The sequence below is a fragment of the Hordeum vulgare genome, chromosome 7H, assembly GCF_904849725.1.
Source record: "Hordeum vulgare subsp. vulgare chromosome 7H, MorexV3_pseudomolecules_assembly, whole genome shotgun sequence".
Lineage (NCBI taxonomy): Eukaryota > Viridiplantae > Streptophyta > Magnoliopsida > Poales > Poaceae > Hordeum > Hordeum vulgare.
In genome coordinates this window covers 549,464,021-549,486,994 of record NC_058524.1, presented here as the reverse complement: position 1 = coordinate 549,486,994, position 22,974 = coordinate 549,464,021, and the positions used below count along the sequence as shown (strand labels likewise).

Genomic DNA, 22,974 nt, shown 5'->3' with positions numbered 1-22,974 from the left:
AGAGAGCCCCCTTCTTCTTCTTCTTCTTCTTCCTTGGTATCCCCCCTAAATGAGAGGAGAGTTTCCCCTCTGTTCCATGCCCGCCATGGCTCCCGGAGGGCAGTAGCCCCTCCGAGATTGGATCTCTCTTTTTGTTTCTCTTCTGTTTTCGCAACTGTTTCCTGACCCCTTCACCATGTTTTAAATATCTGGAGATCCATAAATCCAATTGGGCTAAAATTTTGAGGGAATTTTTATCGAGAAATTATCTTTCTTGCGGAAAAAGAACGGACCCAACTGACTTACGGGGTGGTCCCAAGCCATCAGGGCACATCCACCCCCCGGTCGCGCCCTGCTGACTTGGGAGCACCTCGGGCACCGTGTTGCGTTGATTCTTCTTCTCAAAATTCACATATATTCCAAAAAAAGTCTGTAAATTTTTATCGCTCATGGACTTTGTTGGATTTTCTGCAAAACATGCAAAAACAATAGTAACCGGCACTAGGCACTGGATCAGTAAGTTAGTCCCAAGAATGTTATATATTGTTGCGAAAAGTATATGAAAGTTACAGAGTATTGACATGAAACAATCAAAAGTTATAGATATAACGGAGACGTATCATATGGGTCTTCATACGCCCGACCCCTTGCTTCACTCACAACTCACTTTGAGACCTTCTTTGTCATCTTGTATTTTTTTTATGTTTTCTGCACTCCTATCGAGGCATAGACGTCTAAATAGCCTTTCTTTTTGTTAATAGCCTTCTAAACATCATCATTCCACAACTAGGTATCTTTAGCTTCTGATGTCCCCTTCCAACCTTGATTCATGTCCGCAATGGTTGGCGTCCAACTGCACACTCAAGCATATGTGGGTTACTTAATTGGATGACACTAGCTTTGCTAACCAAAATATATAGGGAACCCTTGCGGTCACCCTACTAATAAGTGGGCATGCGTTGACCAACTCCTCAATCGTGTGATCAACTTTTAATTGTGCGGCATACAACAACTCTACTCATACACTATTTTGCAACACATCCCTTGTTGTGAGACGCACGAGCACAACACGGGCTCTGTTGCAAACCGATTAGGGTGAGGTGCACAACAACCCTATTCCGTATACTTGTTTGCAATATGGGTGTTGCTGCAAGATATGTGAGAGCAACACATGCTTGTAGACCGGTCAACATAGCAGTCACAACATAGTTCATGTTGTAAATGTAGAATATGCTTTGAACGGATTGCAAAATAACTCATGTTGCAAACCACGAACGCAACATCAGCCATATTGCAAATAGCTGGAGCACGACTCATACAACATGTCACTCGACGCGGTTGAGCGCAATATGGCTTATGTTACAAACCATGAATGTAACGGGAGCCATGCTGCAAATGACTGGAGTGGTCGATTAGACGTATATCGTCTAGTATCTGACGGCTCTCGCAGTGGCTGATCTGATCCGTGCATCAGTCAGCCAACACGTAGCACACCCCAAATACATAGTCCTTGAGTTTCGGATGATTGCATTTGCCGAGACATGTATAATTGCGGATTTCTGCTCCGCCAGCTACTAAGTCAAACACACATGTATAATAGAAGATACATGTGGCAAAAAAAAAACTTCCTCTGTGTGTAATTCTTTCTAGATAAAATGACAAGTAATTTTAAACGAATGGAGTATTTAAGTACAATTTATTCATTTATGTATATGTTAGTATGTCATGCATAAATTCTAGTGCATCTACATTTGGGCAATGTATAGTGATTTATCTTTTCAAGATAACTTTTGATCTATTCCTGGTGAATCATGACAGTACAATGAACATTAGAAATAATAAAAATTGCATCCATATTCGTAAACCATCTAACGGTGACTACAAACACTAAAATAAGCCGAAGACGCATCGCCATCATCGCCTTTTCCTCGCCTGACCCGACCAAAAACTTTTTGTTGTAGACTGCCAGAAAGTCGTCATGCTAAGACCTTACAGACTAGAATAGCAACCACCGCTCATGAAGAGTAGCATAGATTGAAAGAATTCAACATGAAAACACACAAGCGAATACGAACGACGAACAAACCCGAGCAAATCCAACGAAGACACACCTTCACACGTTCGCCGATGATGCAAGACGCATCACTGAAACAGGGCTAGGTGGGGAAAACCTTATTCCATCTCCAGGAAACCTATGCCGTATCGTATTCCTAAACAAGACGCAAACCCTAACACAACTTAAAAAATAATAATTTAAAAACGGAGCTCTCCTGCCGGAAGAGGTTAGGATCCACGGCGTTCCATGACCCTAAGACCACTCGAGACGAGACAAACGAGCGGCAACACCTACGGGAGGTAGAGGAGTCCTTATCTTTTTTGGGAGGAGACGTACAATGATTGTTTTTCTTATAATAGATACCGATTGCATTTCAAAGGAAGCGCATGGTTGGAAGCCTTTTGTATTTTTGTATTCATAGACATATTGAATTAAAAATGACAATAATTCTTTTGCCTTGAAACCGTGCTCATTTCCAAAGCGTCAAAGTTTATTCTTTTACCATGTGATACATGTGGTAAGCAATTAAAATAATAATAGAAAAGATTCTTTTTGGACTGAATGGAACTACTATCATTTTTATAATAACTTCATAAGCATCAATGTCATAGGCATCAAATTCTACTATTAGTCTAGCTTGGTTTTGTCGATCTGTTTAGTAAGAGGATTTACGCAGCATCTTGTATTCTTAGCTTTATTACATAAGTCTTTTTCGGTAATATGTTGATACGACTCACTAGCTCCTTGCCACATGAGAGAATTCCGGAATTTGTTACACGGAAATGGCAGCGTGCGACTATAAAAAATTCAAATAAGATGACCATGAGCTCGTTAATAATTGTTACTGTGCTAATTATCTCCAATCTTTGATACTGTATTTACATAAGGTTCTAAGATTGATGGGATGAGCTAATCAATGGCGAGCCCAGATGGCCCTGAGCAGCTTGAGCAGTGCCATGGCGTTGGCCTTGGCCCTGGGGCTGCACTGGCTCTGCAGCAACAGAAGCAGCCGCGTGAGCAGGCCGGCATTGATGGCGTCCACCCGCGCCTCCGCAGACTCGCGGCATGCCACCAGCAGCGACGCCATGGCGTGCTCGCTGCCGCTGCCGCCGCCGCCCACCCGGTCCTGACGGGAGGGCACCATGAAGACCATCTTCACCAAGACGGCCGTCGCACCGGGGCGGGCGTACATAGCCTGCCTGCCGGCGTCCACGCTGACGAGCACGAGCTCCAGCGTCTCCAGAGCCAGGGCCCACGGCGCGCATGAAGGTGACCTCCTTCTCGAGCCGCCGGAGCTGATGTACGAGAGGAGGGCGTCGACGGCGCCCGCCGCCACCGCGGCCTCCCGACTGGCCTGGTCCGACGAGCTGAGGCTCCACATCGCCCTCAGAGCGGCTTCTGACGCGGCGCCGTCGGTGTCGTCGCGCACCAGAGCGGCCAGTGCTACCATGACCGGCTCTGAGCGGCCCAAGGCCACGACGGCGTCGACGGCAACGGCTCCGACCGTGTGGATGAGGCGGCACAGGGCTGTCTTGACCTTGGGGCTCCCCTGTCTCAGGAGGAAGGCGAAGGAGGAGGGCAACTTCTTCTCCTCGTGCAGCGCGTCGGCGAGCTCCCGCGCCGACGGCGACGCGAGGAGGCAGCCGAGTGCCAGCTCCGCCAGCACATCGTCGCTGCGTCGAAGCGTGACGAGGCGTAGGAGCAGGGCGCAGAAGCCAGGAGGGGAGAGCGACCTGATTATCCTCAGCGTCTCCACGGCCGCCACCGTTGGAGCGGACTCAGGGGCGGCGGCGGCGGCGACGTCCAGGAGGTTGTCCCTGAGCGTGGGCAGCGCGAGGTCGGCGAGGAGGAGCCAGCGGTCGATGAGGTGCTTGAGCGTGCGGTTGGGCGCCAACAAGGCGCTCTGATCCGAGCCGCCCGATGTGTGGTGCGGCAGCGGGCGCATGGTGACCGGGCACGTGCGGTGGCCGGCGGCGAGCCAGCGGCGGATGCTGGGGCGGTCGTAGGTCTGGCCGGTGGGGAGGAGGGTGACGGGGTCCGACATGAGGTCCAGGCTGATCGGGCACACCAACACCTCAGGGATCAACATCGTCAGCTCACTCTCTAGTCTTACTGGTCACTCAGCTGATTGAACTAACAGGGGAGGAGTATGATTCAGCTGAATCAATGCCTCGGCTACTAATAGGAGTTGATCAATGCATTGCTTGTTCATCTTTTGTGATTGATTGCTGCAGATACAATGCATGCTATACAAACTAAAGTGTACTGATTGCATTGGTGGGTGGGGTCACTAAAATCTTTGCAGTGTTCTTTTGTGTGGATAGTGTACTGGAACTAACTTGAATGTTTGCCTATCAATCAGCCAGGGTGTCAGATTGCATGTACTACTACTGCTACTGTTTTTGTCTAACTACTCAAGCATTGTACAGATGCAGACAATTGCCCCATCAGCTTTCCTGCGTCGTGTCCAGCCACTAGTCAAACATATACGGTGTGATTGCTTGCGTTGCATGTTCCATCGGTTTGATTCAACGACTCTTGGAGTAAACTAACCAAGAACATGCACTAGTTTCGCTAACCAAAATACGGTCCCATGAGTACCCACCGTGCGTGGAAATCTAATCATTTGATCTCTCAATCGCATGCGTGCAGTATGGGTCAAGGGATGGTCCGTCAGAGATCGATGGTCTTTGCTGATCCGAGATTTCGTCCCGAAACACCTTTTGTCTAGTGTAGCACTTTACAGTTATTAAGGCTGATTTTGCTGACCAGCAACCATGATACACCTTGCCTCCGAAATCCCTGCTATGTGGTCTTCGAAATCTTGGTGATGATCTTGCTAGATTAAAGGTGTTTGATCATTGATATGAGCATGCTAGCACTATGATCATTGATATGAAACATGCTAGCACTATGAAATGTTTCCTAATGAACAGTAAATCAAAAAAATAGTATATATATTTTTTTAAATGATATTTTATGCTAAACTTTGACGACTTTCTTTTTTTGCCAGGAATTCCACGATTGACATTTCGTGCTGAAATTTTGCAGGTATACAAAACAATTAGCAAAGTTTACTATAAAAAATTAGATTTTTTTGAATCTGTTCAAGAGTGAACATTTGAGTAGAGGAGCGGCATAGGACTTTTGCAGAGAGGGGTCCTTTTCTTCCATTTCAACATTATTAACGGGCCTTACTCGAAATGATTAACGTTGGGCCGATGCACTTTTGGGCTTGGCAGAGAATTGGAGTCTTCATAGTTTGCTTAGCCTACTGGTATTTTTTGTCACACGCTTAGCCTACTCGGTACAGTTTCTAGTGAGAAGAAGATGGAAACTCAAAAAAAGTAATAAAAAAAGATGAGGGTCATTAAAAAAATGGGGACCGCTCGAGGGCCGATGTTTGATGGTCGACAAGAGGAGAACTAATGGATCAACATATGTCGTGTCCATGACCCTACTAAAATTTGTGTCTTCCCAGGCAAGTTAACGAAGCAATCTATCCCATCAGAGGATGTATTTAATCAGAGATGGCATCGTCCAGTTAGTGTGAAATTTGTGGCGAAGAATATTCTTGGCGCCATTCTCTATTCTCGAGTGTACGGTGGCCAGATGCATGTGTTGTCCGACGAAGTGACTAGGCATCCTCTCCTCCCAAATTCACGGAGCCATTGTGAAAAATTCGCTCTTTAAGGGGGTGTTTTTGTTACAGAGACTTATTAGGGACTTTAAACTTATAAGTCTCATCTAAACCAAACAGGTGCTACTGTCGCTGTGTGTATGTGCTACTCTTGCTAATGTAAACCAAACAGGTTACAGGGACCAGGCTTGTGTGATGTGCGGTTACCTGTGTGCTATTGTCGCTGTGTGTATGTGCTACTGTCCAACACATGTAACATGAGGGATAAAATAGTATTTTCAGGTGTCATTTAGCTTTAAAATAGACAAAAATATTACAAAAGGCATAAAATTTAGAGTCGTTATTTGATTTTTTTTTTCAATCTTTAATAAAGAAACGAAATTTAAGATAATGTTAAATAAAAAATTCTTTCAAAAAACAACCAAATTACATGAGTAGCTTTGACCAAGTAAGAGCATCTACCGCGAACGCTATTTCTCGCCTTAAGCGAGCTGAAAAGGATGCATGGCCGGATTCGAACCCTGATCGCGTGGTTTTAGAGAATGCACATCTAACTACTAGGCTTTGCCTTATATTTGTGATGGAGTAGTAAAGATAGGATACCTAAGTCCAAACAGGTCGAGGTTTCCATTTGTCTATAGAAAAAGGGTCGAGGTCTTCATTATTTCTTCTTCATTTTTTTCCAGTTCCTTTTGTGGGACTGCTATGCGTCCACCGACGTGTATTATACATCTGCCACCTCAATTGCGCGTGTGAAAGGACATGGATGTCGACTAGAGGTGGGTGAATAGACGCTTTAAAATAATTACGGTTTAGGCTTGAACAAATGCGGAATAAAATTAACGTTTAATTTGTCAAGCACAAGACCTAAAATGACTAGGCTCACCTATGTGCACCAACAACTTATGCTAAGGAAGATAAACAACTAAGTGATAGCAAGATATATGACAAGAAACAATATGACTATCACAAAGTAAAGTGCATAAGTAAAGGGTTCGGATCAGAGATAACCGAGGCACGCGGAGACGACAATGTATCCAGAAGTTCACACCCTTGCGGATGCTAATCTTCGTTTGGAGCGGTGTGGAGGCACAATGCTCCCCAAGATGCCACTAAGGCCCCTAATCTTCTCACGCCCTCGCACAATGCAAGATGCCTTGATTCCACTACGGGACCCTTGAGGGCAGTCACCGAACCCGTACAAACAAGGTTGGAGCAATCTCCACAACTTAATCGGAGGCTCCCAACAACACCACGAAGCTTCACCACAATGGCATATGGCTTCGACGTGACAACAAATGCTCGGGGCAATCTTCACAACTTAATTAGAGACCCTGACGCTTGCTCGGAGCTTTACACCACAATGATTGAGCTCTGAGGCACCACCAAGCTTCTAGAGGTAACAAGTACCCAAGGGTAATAAGCTTCTCAGCTTCTCACTTCCACGTATAACCGTGCAGAACTCAAACCGACGCAACTAATGCAATGACAAGAACACACGAAGTGGTCAAGTCCCTCACACTCAAATCCCTCCACAACAACAAAAGCTATGGAGAAATATGAGAGGAAGAACAAGGAGCTCACAAAGAACTCCAAGATCAAGATCCAAGGGGTTCCCATCACATAGAGGAGAAAGTGATTGGTGGAGGTGTGGATCTAGATCTCCTCTCTCTTTTTCCTCAAGAACTAGCAAGAATCATTGGAGGGGTTGAGAGTTACCAAGCTTTAAGAAGGTCAGCAATGGGGGCAGAACACGAGCTCAACGGATAGATAAGGTCCAATGGGGAAGAAGACCTCCTTTATATAGTGGGGGAACGAATCCAACCGTTACCCCCACTCATAGCCCGACTGGAGCGGTACTACCGCTGCTTGGAGTGGTACTACCGCTCCCAGAACGTCCGAGGGAGCGGTAGTAAAAATTACTACCGCTCCGGGTGCGGTACTACCGCTGGCACCTTGAGCGGTACTACCGCTGGACACTGAAAATGCTCTAACTTTTGCATACGAACTCCGAATCGAGCAATCTCCAGTTTGTTGAATTCACAACGACAAGAGCTATCCAGCAGCGACATAAAATCTTAAGAACATGCAATTAAAGAATGTCAATGATATAAAGAAGTGATACCTCTATAAATGAAGAACGGGCAAAAACTTCCAACATCGAAAACATCATAGAAGATGCATATGGACTCCGTTTTGAATGAACTCGAGCTTGTCATGAAGATGACCATAAGCTCTAAAACTCACAAAGACAAACAGCAAACAAGAATCAAGAAATATGTTGCAAGGATGCAAATGGTTTGAGATCTCAACGAACGATACGAGCAAGCTACTCACTTGAGAGCCCCCCATGACAATACGACAATCTATCCTAAAAAAGAAAACCTACCAAGGGCAAACCTATACCTTGCACCTAGTCCTCTTGAGCTAGATGATGATGATATTGGCTTCCTCAAGATGGACCACCTTTCTTGATTGCCTTGGTTTGACAAAGACTAGTTGATTGCTCCCCCATACTCACTATGGATGAGTCACTCTTCAGCACATCTTCACAAGTCCATTGCCACCACAATGGACGGCAAACTTCAAGCATGATATCTTCGTGATGCTCCACTTGAACTTGCACACCGCAATCTTGATGACGATCACCACTTGATGTCATCCTTCATAGGTTTAATGAGATCTTCCTCTTGACGCAAACCCATGGAGACACACCTAATCCCACATAGAACTCTCACAAGGACCATGGGTTAGTACACAAAAGCGTTATGGACAATGCTTACCATACCATGGGATCACTTGATCCCTCTCGATACATCTTGTACACTTTATGTGTTGATCATCTTGATTTACTCTTTGCTTAGTCTTGATCAACCTTGTGTCTTTATGACCAATCTTTGGATAATACCTTGAATACCACCTTGGTAATCATATAAACTCCTTGACACCAACAGATGTACTTCAAGAAGTGCCTATGGACAAATCCTTCAAATATAACTTAAGGCAACCATTAGTCCATAGGGATTTTCATCAATTACCAAAACCACATATGGATAAATATGCTCTAACAGCACGCAGCCGTCCGATCGCACCTCACTTGTCCCCTTTTCCACTCATTAATTCCCGCAACAACGGCTTTGTTGCAGAAACAACTGCTTTGTCTCGGCTGCTACGCGTTGATCGGTCGGGTCGCTATCCGCTACAAGTGACATCATGAAGTGGCAGATGCGCATATTAGCTTTTGCAATATAGATTGTGTTGCATATTTTTTTGTAATAGAGATCTTGTTGCGAAAACGTTTGTAGATTTTATTTTTGCAACAAAGTTGATTATAGAATATTTTCTGCAACAAAGATCGTGTCGCCGAAACACCTGTGTAATTCTTTTGCAATATAGTTTGTTATAGAATATTTTCTACAACTAACGGGGTTATGGTCCTAGGGTAGGGTCATAAGCCTGCCTTATAGGTCCTACCCAAGGACCACCCTTCATAAGGGACAAGGCCCTTTGTCAGCCCCAACTGAACTAAGAAATTCCCATCATCCAGTCGGTAACAGACATCCGACCATCCAGTCGAAGGCGAGCATTCGGAGCGTATCGATCGGACTGACTGGATTCCACTCTGTACATCGTAACCCCTTAGGAGGGAAACGGTCATACGTTTCCTCACGCTTTTATTAGCATTTAGGCCATACGTTACCTGTAACCTAGGTATTTATTCGCCATTATTCCACCCCTGTGCACCAACCGTTGTGAAGGGCAGCGCACTCTATATAAGCCACTCTTCCCCACTGGTGCAGGGGTTAGCAACTCATTGTATTCCATATTTCCACTCGACAACAAGCTCCTTGAGCACTGAGACGTAGGGATATTACCTCCACCGCAGAGGGGCCTGAACTCATACAACCTCGCCGTAGCTAAGGCTCTGCCCATCCTTTTCGTACCCTACACATCTACTGTCAGGCTTATACCCACGACAGTTGGCGCCCACCGTGGGGCAGGCGTCTAAGCGACTTCCGGCGAGTTTGCGACTACTTCCTTTCGTCATGTCGTCCGGTGGAGGTTCAAGCATGGGTCACCAGATCTTCTTCGGCGCTCTCTCCTTCATCATCGACGATTCGGCGTGGCTTCGGGATGCTCCTCTCGACATCGAGGCGCTTCCCCGTCGTGGGACTACGCACTTCCGTGCCGGCGCCCGCAGCGTTCTTCTTCTCCAACAGTCGGCTCCGGTGTCGACCTGCACCGCCGTCACGCGCCGCAGCAAGCGGTCTCACCGTCCGCGGCTCCAGCGTTGGGTGCAACACGCCCAGGCGTGCCAGAACGCGTCTTCACAAGTGGCGGTTCTAGAGTCCGTTGTGGTTGCCTCGCTGTCCCAGCACTCGGACTCGGTTCCGACTGAGTTTCCTTCCGAGTATGCGGGTCGCGGGCCCGCAGCAGAAGTCCACATGGCCAACTCCCATGAAGATCCCCGTCAAGCTGGCCGGAGCGAGCGCGAGGTCGGCGAAACGTCTGGCGCGCGCCGTCCACCTCGCCGTTCTGCCAGTCCGCACACTCGACGGAGCAACGCAGAGTTGTTCCGCACACCCCTCCTCAACTTGGCTGCGGCTGCCAAGATAGCCGATTCCCTCCAGCCGACTGATTCGGAGGCTGGTAGAGGGATCGAGCAGATCCGAGCCCTGTTGCACACGGTGCAGCAGCAGAATTCGGCGGTCTCCCAATCGCACAACAGGATCCATAATAGTTCTGTTCATGCGAATACGCATCGGTCGGTTCACAACCCTGGTTCCCATCAGCGGCACAGGGGCGGCAGCCGTTCCATGAATCACGAAGATCGCCGCCGTTCACGCACCCCTCCGCGAGGTGGGCCCTATGGGTCCCGACATCATGATGATCGACGTTCAGTCGGTGACACTTACGACCCAAGGCCCGACGCAAGAGGGCGTATCGCCCAGCGAAGGATCGACAGGGGCCGAGCCCACCGCGATGGTCACGATATGGACCATCCAAGTGGAAGCAGGACCATCGTGTCCGGTCCCGAGTGTTTTAGTCGAGCCATCCGCTCGGCTGACATCCCGCCCAACTTCCGATTGGCGACGGGAATCAGCAAGTTTACAGGAGAGTCCAAGCCGGAAACATGGCTAGATGACTACCGAGTGGCGGTCCAGATCGGAGGAGGGGACGACCATGTCGCCATGAAGCACCTCCCTCTGATGCTCGACGGCTCGGCGCGAGCGTGGCTGAATCAGTTGGCCCCCTCAAGCATCTACAGTTGGGCAGATCTGGCCCGAGTGTTCATCAAGACCTTCGAAGGGACGTGCAAGCGCCCTGCAGGCCTCGTGGAGCTCCAGCATTGCGTCCAGAAGCAGAATGAGCCCCTGCGTGACTTCATTCAGCGTTGGACAACTCTCTACCACACGGTGGAGAACGTCACCGAGCATCAAGCAGTCTACGCCTTCAAGGCAGGCGTGCGGTACAGAGATCTATACCTAAAGTTCGGCCGAACGGGTGACATCTCCATGAGCAAGATGATGGAGATAGCAGCTCGCTACGCAAATGGCGAAGAAGAGGACCGCATCCGAAGCGGCACAAGACAGTCGGCGACGGAGATGGAAGCAACACTCGGAAGCAAAAGCAAAAAGCTCCATCCACTCCGCAGGCTGAAGCTGCAGTTGTGACCAATGCCAAGTTCAAGGGCAAAGGGAAGGCGCAGTTTACCCCCAAGAAGAAGCAGTTCAATAATCCCATCCTGGACCAGCCATGCCCGGTTCATACGAAGATGGACGAAGAGGGCAACCCCATATATCCAAAGCATACCACTCGACAGTGTCGCCTCCTGATCCAGGGGTTCGACGAAGGGCAACCGAGTGAGAAGTTCAATGAACAAGATGAGGAGAATAAGGAGGATCCGTTCCCCCAAGTCCATGCGACACTCATGATTTTTGCTGATGTCGAGAGCAAGGGTCGACTGAAGCTGGTGAACAGGGAGGTGAACATGGCCACCCCTACCAGCCCCAAGTTCCTCAAATGGTCTCAGACTGCGATCACCTTTGACCAGTCGGATCATCCAGCACATGTACCCACCCCAGGAAGACAAGCTCTGGTCGTTGACCCGGTGGTAGAAGGAGTCCGACTGCGCAAAGTCCTCATGGACGGCGGCAGCGGTTTGAACATCATGTACGCCGACACTCTCAAGGGGATGGGCATTCCAATGTCCAAACTCAGCGAGAGCATCATGCAGTTCCATGGATTCGTCCCTGGACGGAAGGCCAAGTCACTCGGCCAGATCGCGTTGGACGTCGTTTTCGGCTCCGACAAGAACTTTCGCAAGGAAAAGCTCACGTTTGAGGTGGTGGATTTCTAGAGCGCTTACCACACAATTCTAGGCCGCCCAGCGTATGTGAGTTTCATGGCCCGTCCATGTTACGTATACTTGAAGCTGAAGATGCCAGGCCCAAAAGGCGTAATCACCATCACGGGCAATCGACAGCGAGCCGAAGAGTGCCTGCAGCAGGGATCAAGAATCGCCGACCAGCAGATGGCCGTCCTCGAGCTCGACGAATACAAGAAAACAGTCGACCCCGCCGACTTGATGCGCTCAAAGAAGCCAGCTTCAGAATCCGCATTCCAGTCGGCAGGAGAGACGAAGAAGGTCAGCATTCACCCGACGGACGACACTGCTGCCCCGACGAACATCTCCACCACCCTTGATCCCAAATAGGAAGCCGAGCTCACCCAATTCCTCCGTGAGAACTGAGACATCTTCGCATGGAAACCCTCTGACATGCCAGGTGTACCCAGGGAGTTGGCTGAGCACCGACTGCATGTGGACCCCGTCGCTCGGCCCGTCCGAGAGCGCTTGCGCCGGTTCGCCGCGCACAAGAGGAAAGCAATCGGGGAGGAGGTGGCCAAGCTACTGGCAGCCAACTTCATTCGCGAGGTTCACCACTCCGAGTGGCTCGCCAATGTTGTCATGGTGCCCAAGAAGGACAAGTCGCTCCGAATGTGCATCGACTTCAAGCATCTCAATAAGGTCTGCCCGAAGGACCATTTTCCGCTCCCCCGTATAGATCAAATTGTTGATTCGACTGCGGGGTGCGAGCGTTTGTCATTTCTTGATGCCTACTCGGGCTATCATCAGATCTGTCTGTATGGCCACGATGAATTAAAGACAACCTTTATCACCCCATTCGGGTGCTTCTGCTACATCACGATGCCATTTGGTTTGAAGAATGCAGGAGCTACCTTTATGCGCATGATCCAAAAATGCCTTCTCGACCAGATCGGTCGGAATGTGGAGGCATATATGGATGATATCGTAGTCAAGTCACGCAAAGGTTCCGACCTGCTGACTGACTTGGCAGAAACATCCGCTAACCTTCGTAGGTACGATATCAAGCTCAACCCCGCCAAATGTTCATTCGGCGTTCCCAACGGAAAGTTACTCGGTTTCTTCGTTTCCGAACGAGGGATCGATGTCAACCCCGAAAAGATCGGGACCATCGTCCGAATGGAGAGGCCGGTCAGAATACACGATGTTCAACGGCTCACAGGTTGCCTAGCGGCTTTGAGCAGGTTCATCAGTCGACTCGGCGAGAAAGCACTTCCTCTGTACCGACTCATGAAGAAATCAGATACTTTCGAGTGGACAGACGAAGCCCAAGTCGCATTTGACGAACTCAAAGTCCTACTTTCCACCCAGCCGGTTCTTACTGCTCCGCTCAGTAAAGAGCCCCTTCTTCTGTATATCGCGGCTACAAATCAAGTCGTCAGTACTGTTCTTACAGTCGAACGAGAAGAAGAAGGCAAAGCATACAAAGTTCAGCGGCCAGTGTACTACGTCTCCGAGGTCCTGACTCCTTCCAAGCAGAGCTATCCCCACTATCAAAAACTTATCTACGGGATTTACATGACTGCGAAGAAGGTGGCTCATTATTTCCAAGACCACTCGGTGTCTGTCGTTTCTGATGCTCCGTTGTCGGAAATTCTCCACAATTGAGACGCGTCAGGCCGAGTGGCGATGTGGGCAATGGAGATGTTGTACTGCGATATCAAGTTCGAGGCCAAGAAAGCTATTAAGTCTCAAGCTCTGGCTGACTTCATAGCAGAATGGGTAGAACAACAGCAACCGGCCCACATCTACTCGGCCCATTGGACAATGTTCTTTGATGGGTCCAAGATGTTGAATGGCTCCGGCGCTGGCGTTGTGATCATATCGCCAAAGGGTGACAAACTCAAGTACGTGCTGCAGATACACTTCGATTCCTCCAACAACGAGGCAGAGTATGAAGCTCTCCTCTACGGATTGCGCATGGCCATCTCACTCGACGTCCGTCGCCTGATGGTCTACGGCGATTCGGATTTGGTGGTCAATCAAGTGATGAAAGAGTGGGATGTCAGGAACCCCACCATGAGCACATATTGCAATGCAGTGAGGAAGCTTGTGAAGAAGTTCGAAGGTCTAGAACTTCATCACATTCCGAGACTGAAGAACCAAGCATCTGATGAGTTCGCAAAACTCGGATCCACTCGGAGACCAGTCCCGAGTGACGTCTGCCTCGAGCACTTTCACCTCCCTTCAGTCAATGAAGATCCTTTTACAGAAGAACCAGTACAACCAAAGAGTTCAATAGATCCGACTGAAGTCGATGTACCTGCCGTGGTTGATCTGGTCATGGAGATTCTTGCTGTCATCCCCGATTGGACTATGCCGATCATTGCATATATCCTGAGACAGGAACTACCAGAAGACGAAGTCCAGGTCAGGCAGATAGTCCGCAGGTCGAAGTCATTCACTGTCATTGATGGCCAATTGTACAAGGAGAGCGTTTCAGGCGTTCTCCAACGATGCATCTCCCAGAGGAGGGGCAGCTGATCCTGGAAGATATTCACTCGGGGACCTGCGGTCATCACGCCTCTTCGAGAGCAATCGTCGCCAAGGCATTCAGGGCTGGTTTTTTCTGGTTGCAGGCAAACGAGATGGCTAAAGATATGGTCGACCGATGTGAGGGCTGTCAGTTCTACTCCAACAAGTCCCACAAGCCGACATCTGCGTTGAAGACAATCCCTCTTGTGTGGTCGTTTGCAGTTTGGGGATTAGATACAGTCGGACCATTCAAGACAGGCCAAGGGGGATACACACATCTATTGATGGCACTCGACAAGTTCACGAAATGGATCGAAGCCAAGCCCATCAAGAAACTCGATGCCTCAACAGCCGTCAAGTTTATCAGGGACATCATCTCCAGATTCGGTGTACCTCACGGCATAATCACGGACAACGGGACAAACTTTGACTCGGACAGATTCAAAGGTTTCTGTGCAAGGCAAGGTATCCGAGTGGATTTTTCTTCCGTAGCACATCCTCAATCCAATGGACAAGCAGAGCGGGCGAATGGGCTTATTCTTCAAGGTTTGAAGCCCCGACTCCTGCGAGAGGTGGGACACGCCGCTGGCGCATGGGTCACCGAGTTACTTTCAGTACTTTGGGGTCTCCGCACAACCCCGAACAGATCTACAGGGCGATCATCGTTCTTCCTCGTTTATGGAGCAAAAGCGGTCCTTCCGAGTGACTTGCTTCACAATGCGCCATGAGTCGAACTCTTCTCCGAAGCTGAAGCAGAACAAGCAAGGCAAGATGGAGTGGACCTTCTGGAGGAGGAGCGCGAGATGGCACTGACTCGCTCAACCATTTATCAACAAAATCTGCGGCGTTTTCATGCACGCCACGTCAGGAGTCGCACGTTCCAAGCAGGCGACCTGGTGCTCCGAGTGGATCAGCAAAGACCTCACAAGTTGGCTCCTGCCTGGGAAGGACCCTTCATCATCTCCAAGGTGCTAAACAATGGAGCATACAGACTCTACAACGTCGACAGAGAGACAGACGAGCCGCGAGCATGGAACGAAGATCTCCTGATGCGCTTCTACACGTGACCGTCGACTGAAGCAATGTAAAGAACAAGTATTGGTGAAATAATATAAAGCAGATTGAGTTTTTTGCAGGTTCAAAGTTCTTCCGCGGTCGCAGACTCCGGTCTCAAAAAAAAAACTTAGCTGCGATCCAGAATCGCCTAAGTATTTAACTTTCTCCGAGTGTGCACATAACGTCACACTCGGGGACTTAGCTGCGATCCAGAATCGCCTAAGTATTAACTTTCTCCGAGTGTGCACTTAACGTCACACTCGGAGACTTAGCTGCGATCCAGAATCGCCTAAGTATTAACTTTCTCCGAGCGTGCACTTAACGTCACACTCGGGGGCTTAGCTGCGATCCAGAATCGCCTAAGTATTAACTTTCTCCGAGTGTTCACTTAACGTCACACTCGGGGGCTTAGCTGCGATCCAGAATCGCCTAAGTATTAACTTTCTCCGAGTGTGCACTTAACGTCACACTCGGGGACTTAGCTGCGATCCAGAATCGCCTAAGTATTAACTTTCTCCGAGTGTGCACTTAACGTCACACCCGGGGGCTTAGCTACGATCCAGAATCGCCTAAGTATTAACTTTCTCCGAGTGTGCACTTAACGTCACACTCGGGGGCTTAGCTGAGATCCAGAATCGCCTAAGTATTAACTTTCTCCGAGTGTGCACTTAACGTCACACTCGAGGACTTAGCTGCGATCCAGAATCGCCTAAGTATTAACTTTCTCCGAGTGTGCATTTAACGTCACACTCGGGGACTTAGCTGCAATCCAGAATCGCCTAAGTATTAACTTTCTCCGAGTGTGCACTTAACGTCACACTCGGGGGCTTAGGTGCGATCCAGAATCACCTAAGTATTAACTTTCTCCGAGTGTGCACTAACGTCACACTTGGGGACTTAGCTGCGATCCAGAATCGCCTAAGTATTAACTTTCTCCCAGTGTGCACTTAACGTCACACTCGGGGACTTAGCTGCGATCACGAATTGCCTAAGTATTGACTTTCTTCGAGTGTGCACTTAACGCCACACTCGGGGACTTAGATGCGATGCAGAATCGCCTAAGGACCCACATGCCTTCGACTGTATCCTACAGGTACACTCGGGAACTCAACAGACCCTCATTGAGGCTCATGTGGATGTCAAAACAACTGACAACTACATGAGTTGCAGACCCTCATTGAGGCTCATGTGGATGTCAAAACAACTGACAACTACATGAGTTGCAGACCCTCATTGAGGCTCATGTCGATGTCAAAACAACTGACAGCTACATGAGTTGCAGACCCTCATTGAGGCTCATGTGGATGTCAAAACAACTGACAACTACATGAGTTGCAGACCCTCATTGAGGATCATGTGGATGTCAAAACAACTGACAACTACATGAGTTGCCAACCCCCATTAAGGCTCATGCGGATGTCAAAACAACTGACAACTACATCAGTACCAACTCGCCCCGAGTGCGACCTGATAGTCGCACTCGACAACCTAGCTGCGATCCCAAATCGCCCAAGTACTCTTTGACCTTCGAGTACGTCCTACCGATCCACTCGGTGATAATACAGATCCAATCGGAAATCCCACGGACCCTCAATGAGGCTCATGCAGATGTCAAGACAACTGACATGTTCCGAATGTTTGCCTTTGGCTTCACCAAGAAACGCCAAACAAAAACTCGAGTCAAAATTGCAACAGAAGAGCAAAGGATTCAATTCAAAGTCCACACAAAGATAGTGGCTCAGTGTGGATCAAGCTTACCCACACCAAAACAAGAATGTGACGGCCAACAACAGTGGCCAAAGTTTCTTACAAATCAACACTCGGCATACCGAGGATAAAATTTTCTTACGCGTCGTTTGGATTGGCGCCAGGACTGGAGGGCTCCACGAAGGTGTCCAGGTCGATTCCGTCGGCGATGCGGGTGGCACATTCAAGGAAGGTTTCCATGAAGTCTTCGAATCGAAGTTTCGTCGTGTTGGCGACCTTCAACGCTTTCAGCTTCTCCTCGCGCACCTCCTTGCAATGCACTCGGACCAAGGACAGAGCAACATCTGCACCACAGCGAGCCGCAGATTTCTTCTATGACTGCACTCGGTTGGGGACCTCCTCTAGTCGACTCATCAAGTTTTCCATCTCCTGCCGCGACTCATCTTCCGGCCAAAGCTCCTTGTCGATCCGGCCGACGACTTCTCTCAGTCGACCGATGAAAGGACCAACTTTGCCCACGCGAATGTGCGCTGCGAGCAGGTCTCAATTGGCGTCCTCACCAAGTGGAATGTTCTCACGAATCGACCGCTCCACGTCAGCTGCTTCAGCTTCAGCGTCCACGCAAAAATCTGCAAACACAGGGCAAGCAAACAATCAGCGCCGAGTGTAACGCACGTACCACAAGCACTCGGAAAAACAGGACTTACCACCCAGACGCGTCATCATCTGTCGAGCCCAGTCACTGACGTATTTCTCCTGCGCTATACACCGTTTGTTCAGCACATCCATTTGTCCCATCAGCGTGGACCTTTGCTTCCCCATCTTCTCAACTTCAGCAGTCAGCGCTTTGTTCACTTCACGAGCTTGCTCCAACGACTTCTCTCGTTCCACCAACACTTCCTTCATTCCAGCCATTGCAATCAGTGCCACATCCAGCTCACCAGCAAATTGCACCTTTTCTTCCCTGAGAGTCTCATATGCTGTCCCCATCTCGCAAGTTTTCTGCCAGTCAGCGCCAAGGGACAATCAGAAAATTCAACAATAAAAGTCTAAGTTCTTCAGACCCCTGCCGACGCAAACAGTCGACGGCGGACTCGGGGACTACACCCAGTGGGTTCACTAAGAGTGACCCCACTGGCATGCAACTCAAGTAGGCCCGCCCTATTGAGATGCATGTTACCACCTACGCCTCCAAAGCCAATACTACCTGACCTGAGTACAAATTACTCTCGGAGGCTCTTACAGTAAAGTGCACTCCGAGTGCCACAACTGCTCGCAGTCGGTCATATTATTTACAGACCTGACCAAAGCAAAGACAATATGTATAAAGACAACTGCCGGTGCAAGCACTCGGCAGAAGTCTCGGGGACTACACCCACTGGGTTCACTCAGAGTGAACCCATTGCAAACAACAGATGCTATCCAAGAACACCCAGCGGGTTACAAGAGAAAAGTAAATACTTACTAGCCCACTTACTCGGATATCATCCCGCAGCTCCAAGCTCCGCTGGTACAAGGATGCGATGGAGTCGTAGGCCCTCTTGGCTTCTCTAGCCATCAGCTCCGCCTGCACCATGGCTTCCTTGGCCGCTCCCACCTGCTCCTCCGGGAGACGCTGGATGTTGAACTCGACATTCAACGAGCCTGGCATCGTCGGAAGTTCCTGAGGCATCCCAAGGTCCGCTCCAGTCGGCTCTTCAACCACCAGTGCCGGTTCAGTCGGCGGCAGCGCCTCAGTCGGCGGCACGTCGGCGGCCAGAGCAGCAACAGGCGGAGCAGCCTCAAGAACAGGCTCCACAGCTTGTTCAGCTCTCCCCTGATCACCCTCGTCCATGCAAATCGCCCCTGATAGACCAAACGACGCAAGATCTCAGAAAAAGAAAGAGGCAGGACCTATGATAGAATTCGAGACGCGGTAGTATAAAACACTCGGAGTCACTACAACGCACCTGGCTGGGACGAGACGACGTTGTCCGTGTCCATGGGTTCATCCTCCTGGCGCGCCGAAGAGGTGGCAGAAGTAGCGACTCTGTCGAGTGAAATCCATTCGACCAATAAACAGGAGTCCACTCGGATATCAGAAGAAATTAGAAGATCGATACACTTACGTGGAGGTGACGGGGATAGCAACCCTCATCTGCGGCAGAGCCTTCCGAGGCTTGGGCCCACTCGGTTTGGCCGCCTTGGAAGACTGACCCGCAGGCTCAGCGGTAGCATCCCTGGCCCTCTTGGTGCTCCGAGCACTCGGGACCACCGGGGCAGTGGGCGGAGCACTCGAAGATGCTGGAGGGACCGAGGGAACGGCAGGCTCGTGTCGGTGCTTGGTCCAATGCTCTAATTGCGGAGGCGGCGAGTCCTGCTCTTCGTCTTCCTCCTCTTCCTCGCTAGTCTCTTTCTTCGATTCCCTGCTGTCAGAGACATACTCAGCGCTCTCCACGCTGCCTTCCTGGCTGCCTTCCTCCTCCTCCTCGGCCGGGTTCCCGTTCGCGACGGGAGAAAACCAGTTGGCCCACTTCTGCATAAAATTCAGTCGGCAACATCAGACATCACACAGAGATTCAAGCAAACGATAAGATTAAGACAGTTAAGCGCACTCGACAAGTGTTATTCACCTGATTCAGAGGAGGATTATCCGCGCAGAAAGGTTTCACTCGCCGAGATCCTTTGGGATTCTCGCAGGGGCCTGTGATCTGGAGCACCCACGAGGTCACCTTCTCCTCATTCATGCCCACAACATTGGTCCGAGTGGAATTCTCGGGCCCCGTATAATGCCACATGGCGTGGTCGCGAGCCTGCAGAGGTTGGATACGCCGACCGAGGAAGACCTCTAGCAAGTCTATGCCGGTGACCCCCCTCCTAACGACATCTACGAGTGCCTCAACCAGAGGCTGGATGTCGTTCTTCTCCGCCTTCGTGAGCGCGAGCTGCTTAGGCGGGGCGGGCCGATCTAAGCTAAAGGGAGGTAGCCCTGTCGTAGCATTCGGACAGGTGATATCCTGGCAATAGAACCACGTCGACTGCCAGTTCCTGGCCGACTCACTTAGCTGGAGGGCAGGATAACTACTCCGACTCTTTTTCTGGAAACCTAAGCCCCCGCAGAGCTGGAGAAGATGTGTCTTATCGTCCGACTGGCTGAGTCGTTTGATGGTTTGGGATCTAGTAGAAAATATGTGCTTGAACAACCCCCAATGGGGAGGACAACCAATGAAACACTCGCACAGAACTATAAAAGCAGAGAGATGAGCAATGGCGTTCGGGGGAAGTGGTGAAGTTGTGCCCCGAAGTGATTCATGATGCCCTTGAACAAAGGATGCGGGGGCAAGGAGAAACCTCGATAGACGTGGCTGAGCAGCAAGACGCGCTCCCCCTCCCGGGGTGCCCGCTCGACCTCGTTCTCCACCGGCAGCCTCCGAGACTTGTGCACGATCATCCCGTGCTCCACCAGCTGCAGCAGATCCTTCTCCGTCACCGTGGATGGGAGGAAGTCGCCTTGAATCCACCCCGCCGGCAGCGGCCGCTGCCGCCGCTGAGCAGGAGCCGCCGCCTTCCCCTTCTTCATCCTCGCCTCCATCTTGCTGGTCTGACCCTTGGTCATGGCGGAAACTGCGAACCCGCGAGAGGAAGGAGGAGGAATGAGTGTAGAGGCGCTGGAGGTGGCGAGAAGGACGGAGCAGGCGAAGGGAAGAGATTCGGCGAGAGTAATGAAGAACCCTCGCCGCCGAGATTTAAGTAAGGTTCCGACTGGGTCGCTGGCAGGTGGTCCCGAAACCTTATCCCCCGACCCACCGCGGCGATATTAGTGGAGAGGTTGAAGGCACGAGAATCGAGGCGTCAGGCGCTACTCGAGCGCGATGGCGCCATCCCCGCTGAGCGCGCGGAAACCGAAATTTGAGGTTCCCGGAAAATCCGCCGTTGTCAGTTGACCGGTCGCGTCAGAAGATGCCGCAGAAGCACTCGGCTTCCGACAGTCTGTTTCGCGAGTACTTCCACTCGGATCGTCGATCGGAAAAGATAAAATGGACCGAGGCAAGCAACGCCAAAGTCACGTCCATGCGAGTCGGATCCAAACCACAAGCATCACTTCGTCGTTTCAACCTCAATCCATTCGGGGACTAATGATGGGGTTATGCTCCTAGGGTAGGGTCATAAGCTTGCCTTATAGGTCCTACCCAAGGACCACCCTTCGTAAGCGACAAGGCCCTTTGTCAGCTCCGACTGAACTAAGGAATTCCCATCATCTAGTCGGTAACAGACATCCGACCATGCAGTCGAAGGCGAGCATTCAGAGCATATCGATCGGACCGACTGGATTCCACTCTGTACATCGTAACCCCCGAGGAGGGAAACGGTCGTACGTTTCCTCACGCTTTTATTAGCATTTAGGACGTACGTTACCTGTAATGTAGGTATTTATTCGCCATTATTCCACCCCTGTGCACCAACCGTTGTGAAGGGCAGTGCACTCTATATAAGCCACTCTTCCCCACTGGTGCAGGGGTTAGCAACTCATTGTATTCCATATTTCCACTCGACAACAAGCTCCCTGAGCACTGAGACGTAGGGCTACTACCTCCACCGCAGAGGGTCCTAAACTCATACAACCTCGCTGTAGCTAAGGCTCTGCCCATCCTTTTCGTACCCTACACATCTACTGTCAGGCTTATACCCACGACAACAACAAATATTGTGTTGCGGAAACACCTGTATAATTTTGTAATTTTTTTTGCAACATAGTTGGTTATAGAAATTTTCCTGTAACAAAGATCGTATTGCGGAAATACCTATAGAATATCATGGCTGGTAAAGGAGCAGTGGAGGATTGGGAAAGGAGCTGCTACGCGTGGGTCAATGAATCTTTTTAAAAGATCTGTCATCTTGCGAACCGTCAGATCTCGGTGCATCGAGCGGCCGAACGTGATGGTCCCTATTGCAACAGAGCCAACGTTGCAGAAACATCTTTACAATAATGATCATGTTATAGAAACCTTGCTACAGAGTTAATGTTGCAAAAAACATTTTGCAACATGATCCTTGTTGCAGAAATATTTTGCAAAAAACAAGTATATGCATCTAGCAGTTGTATCTGTTGCTATCCGTAGCTATTGCAATAGAGTCTTTTTTGCGAAGAAAATGCCATGCGCGAGTACCGTGAGCAATCCACGTAGCATGCTCACCACGATGTGCCCCTCCGGTCCTTCTGATTTAATTCACCACCCACGTGGCCACGTGGCGAGGAAAGGAGGCGATGGACGCGAGAGAAGGATCAGTCGGCTAAAAGATAACGTTTCCCTTTCCTTTTCTTCTTTTCTCTTTCTATTCTCCATTCTTCATTTTTGTCTCTTTATTTTTTTCATTTACTTTTTCCATTTTTTATATTTTCTTTCTTTTGACAGTTTTCTTATTTTTCGTTATTATTCTATATTTTTTGTATATGTCAACACATTTTTCTAATACACGTCTAACATTTCTCCTATAAAAGTAAAATATTTATGTAATACATAGCCAACATTTTTCCATACACATTTTAAACATTTTCCCAAATTATTAATATTTTTCAAATAAGTCTTCAACATTTTTCCAAATGCTTGATTAACATGTTTATATACATGACTATTTTTTCATCATTTTCTTAATACATGGTCAACATTTTTCTATACACATTTAATATTTCTT

The 22,974-nt window shown here is 49.4% G+C and overlaps 1 protein-coding gene across 1 annotated transcript; it reads right to left on the bottom strand.

Annotated features, from left to right (window-relative positions):
• Positions 1 to 2,844: 2,844 nt before the first annotated feature.
• LOC123412525 (U-box domain-containing protein 26-like) lies at positions 2,845 to 4,314 on the bottom strand. Its single transcript, XM_045105476.1, has one exon. It carries the CDS (start codon positions 4,122 to 4,124, stop codon positions 2,949 to 2,951), a length of 1,176 nt encoding a protein of 391 aa, XP_044961411.1. The 5' UTR covers positions 4,125 to 4,314; the 3' UTR covers positions 2,845 to 2,948.
• Positions 4,315 to 22,974: the final 18,660 nt, after the last annotated feature.

What these genes read in the sequence shown, in the direction of transcription:
- LOC123412525 (XM_045105476.1), bottom strand. Translation starts at nt 4,124, where the DNA reads ATGTTGATCCCTGAGGTGTTGGTGTGCCCGATCAGCCTGGACCTCATG.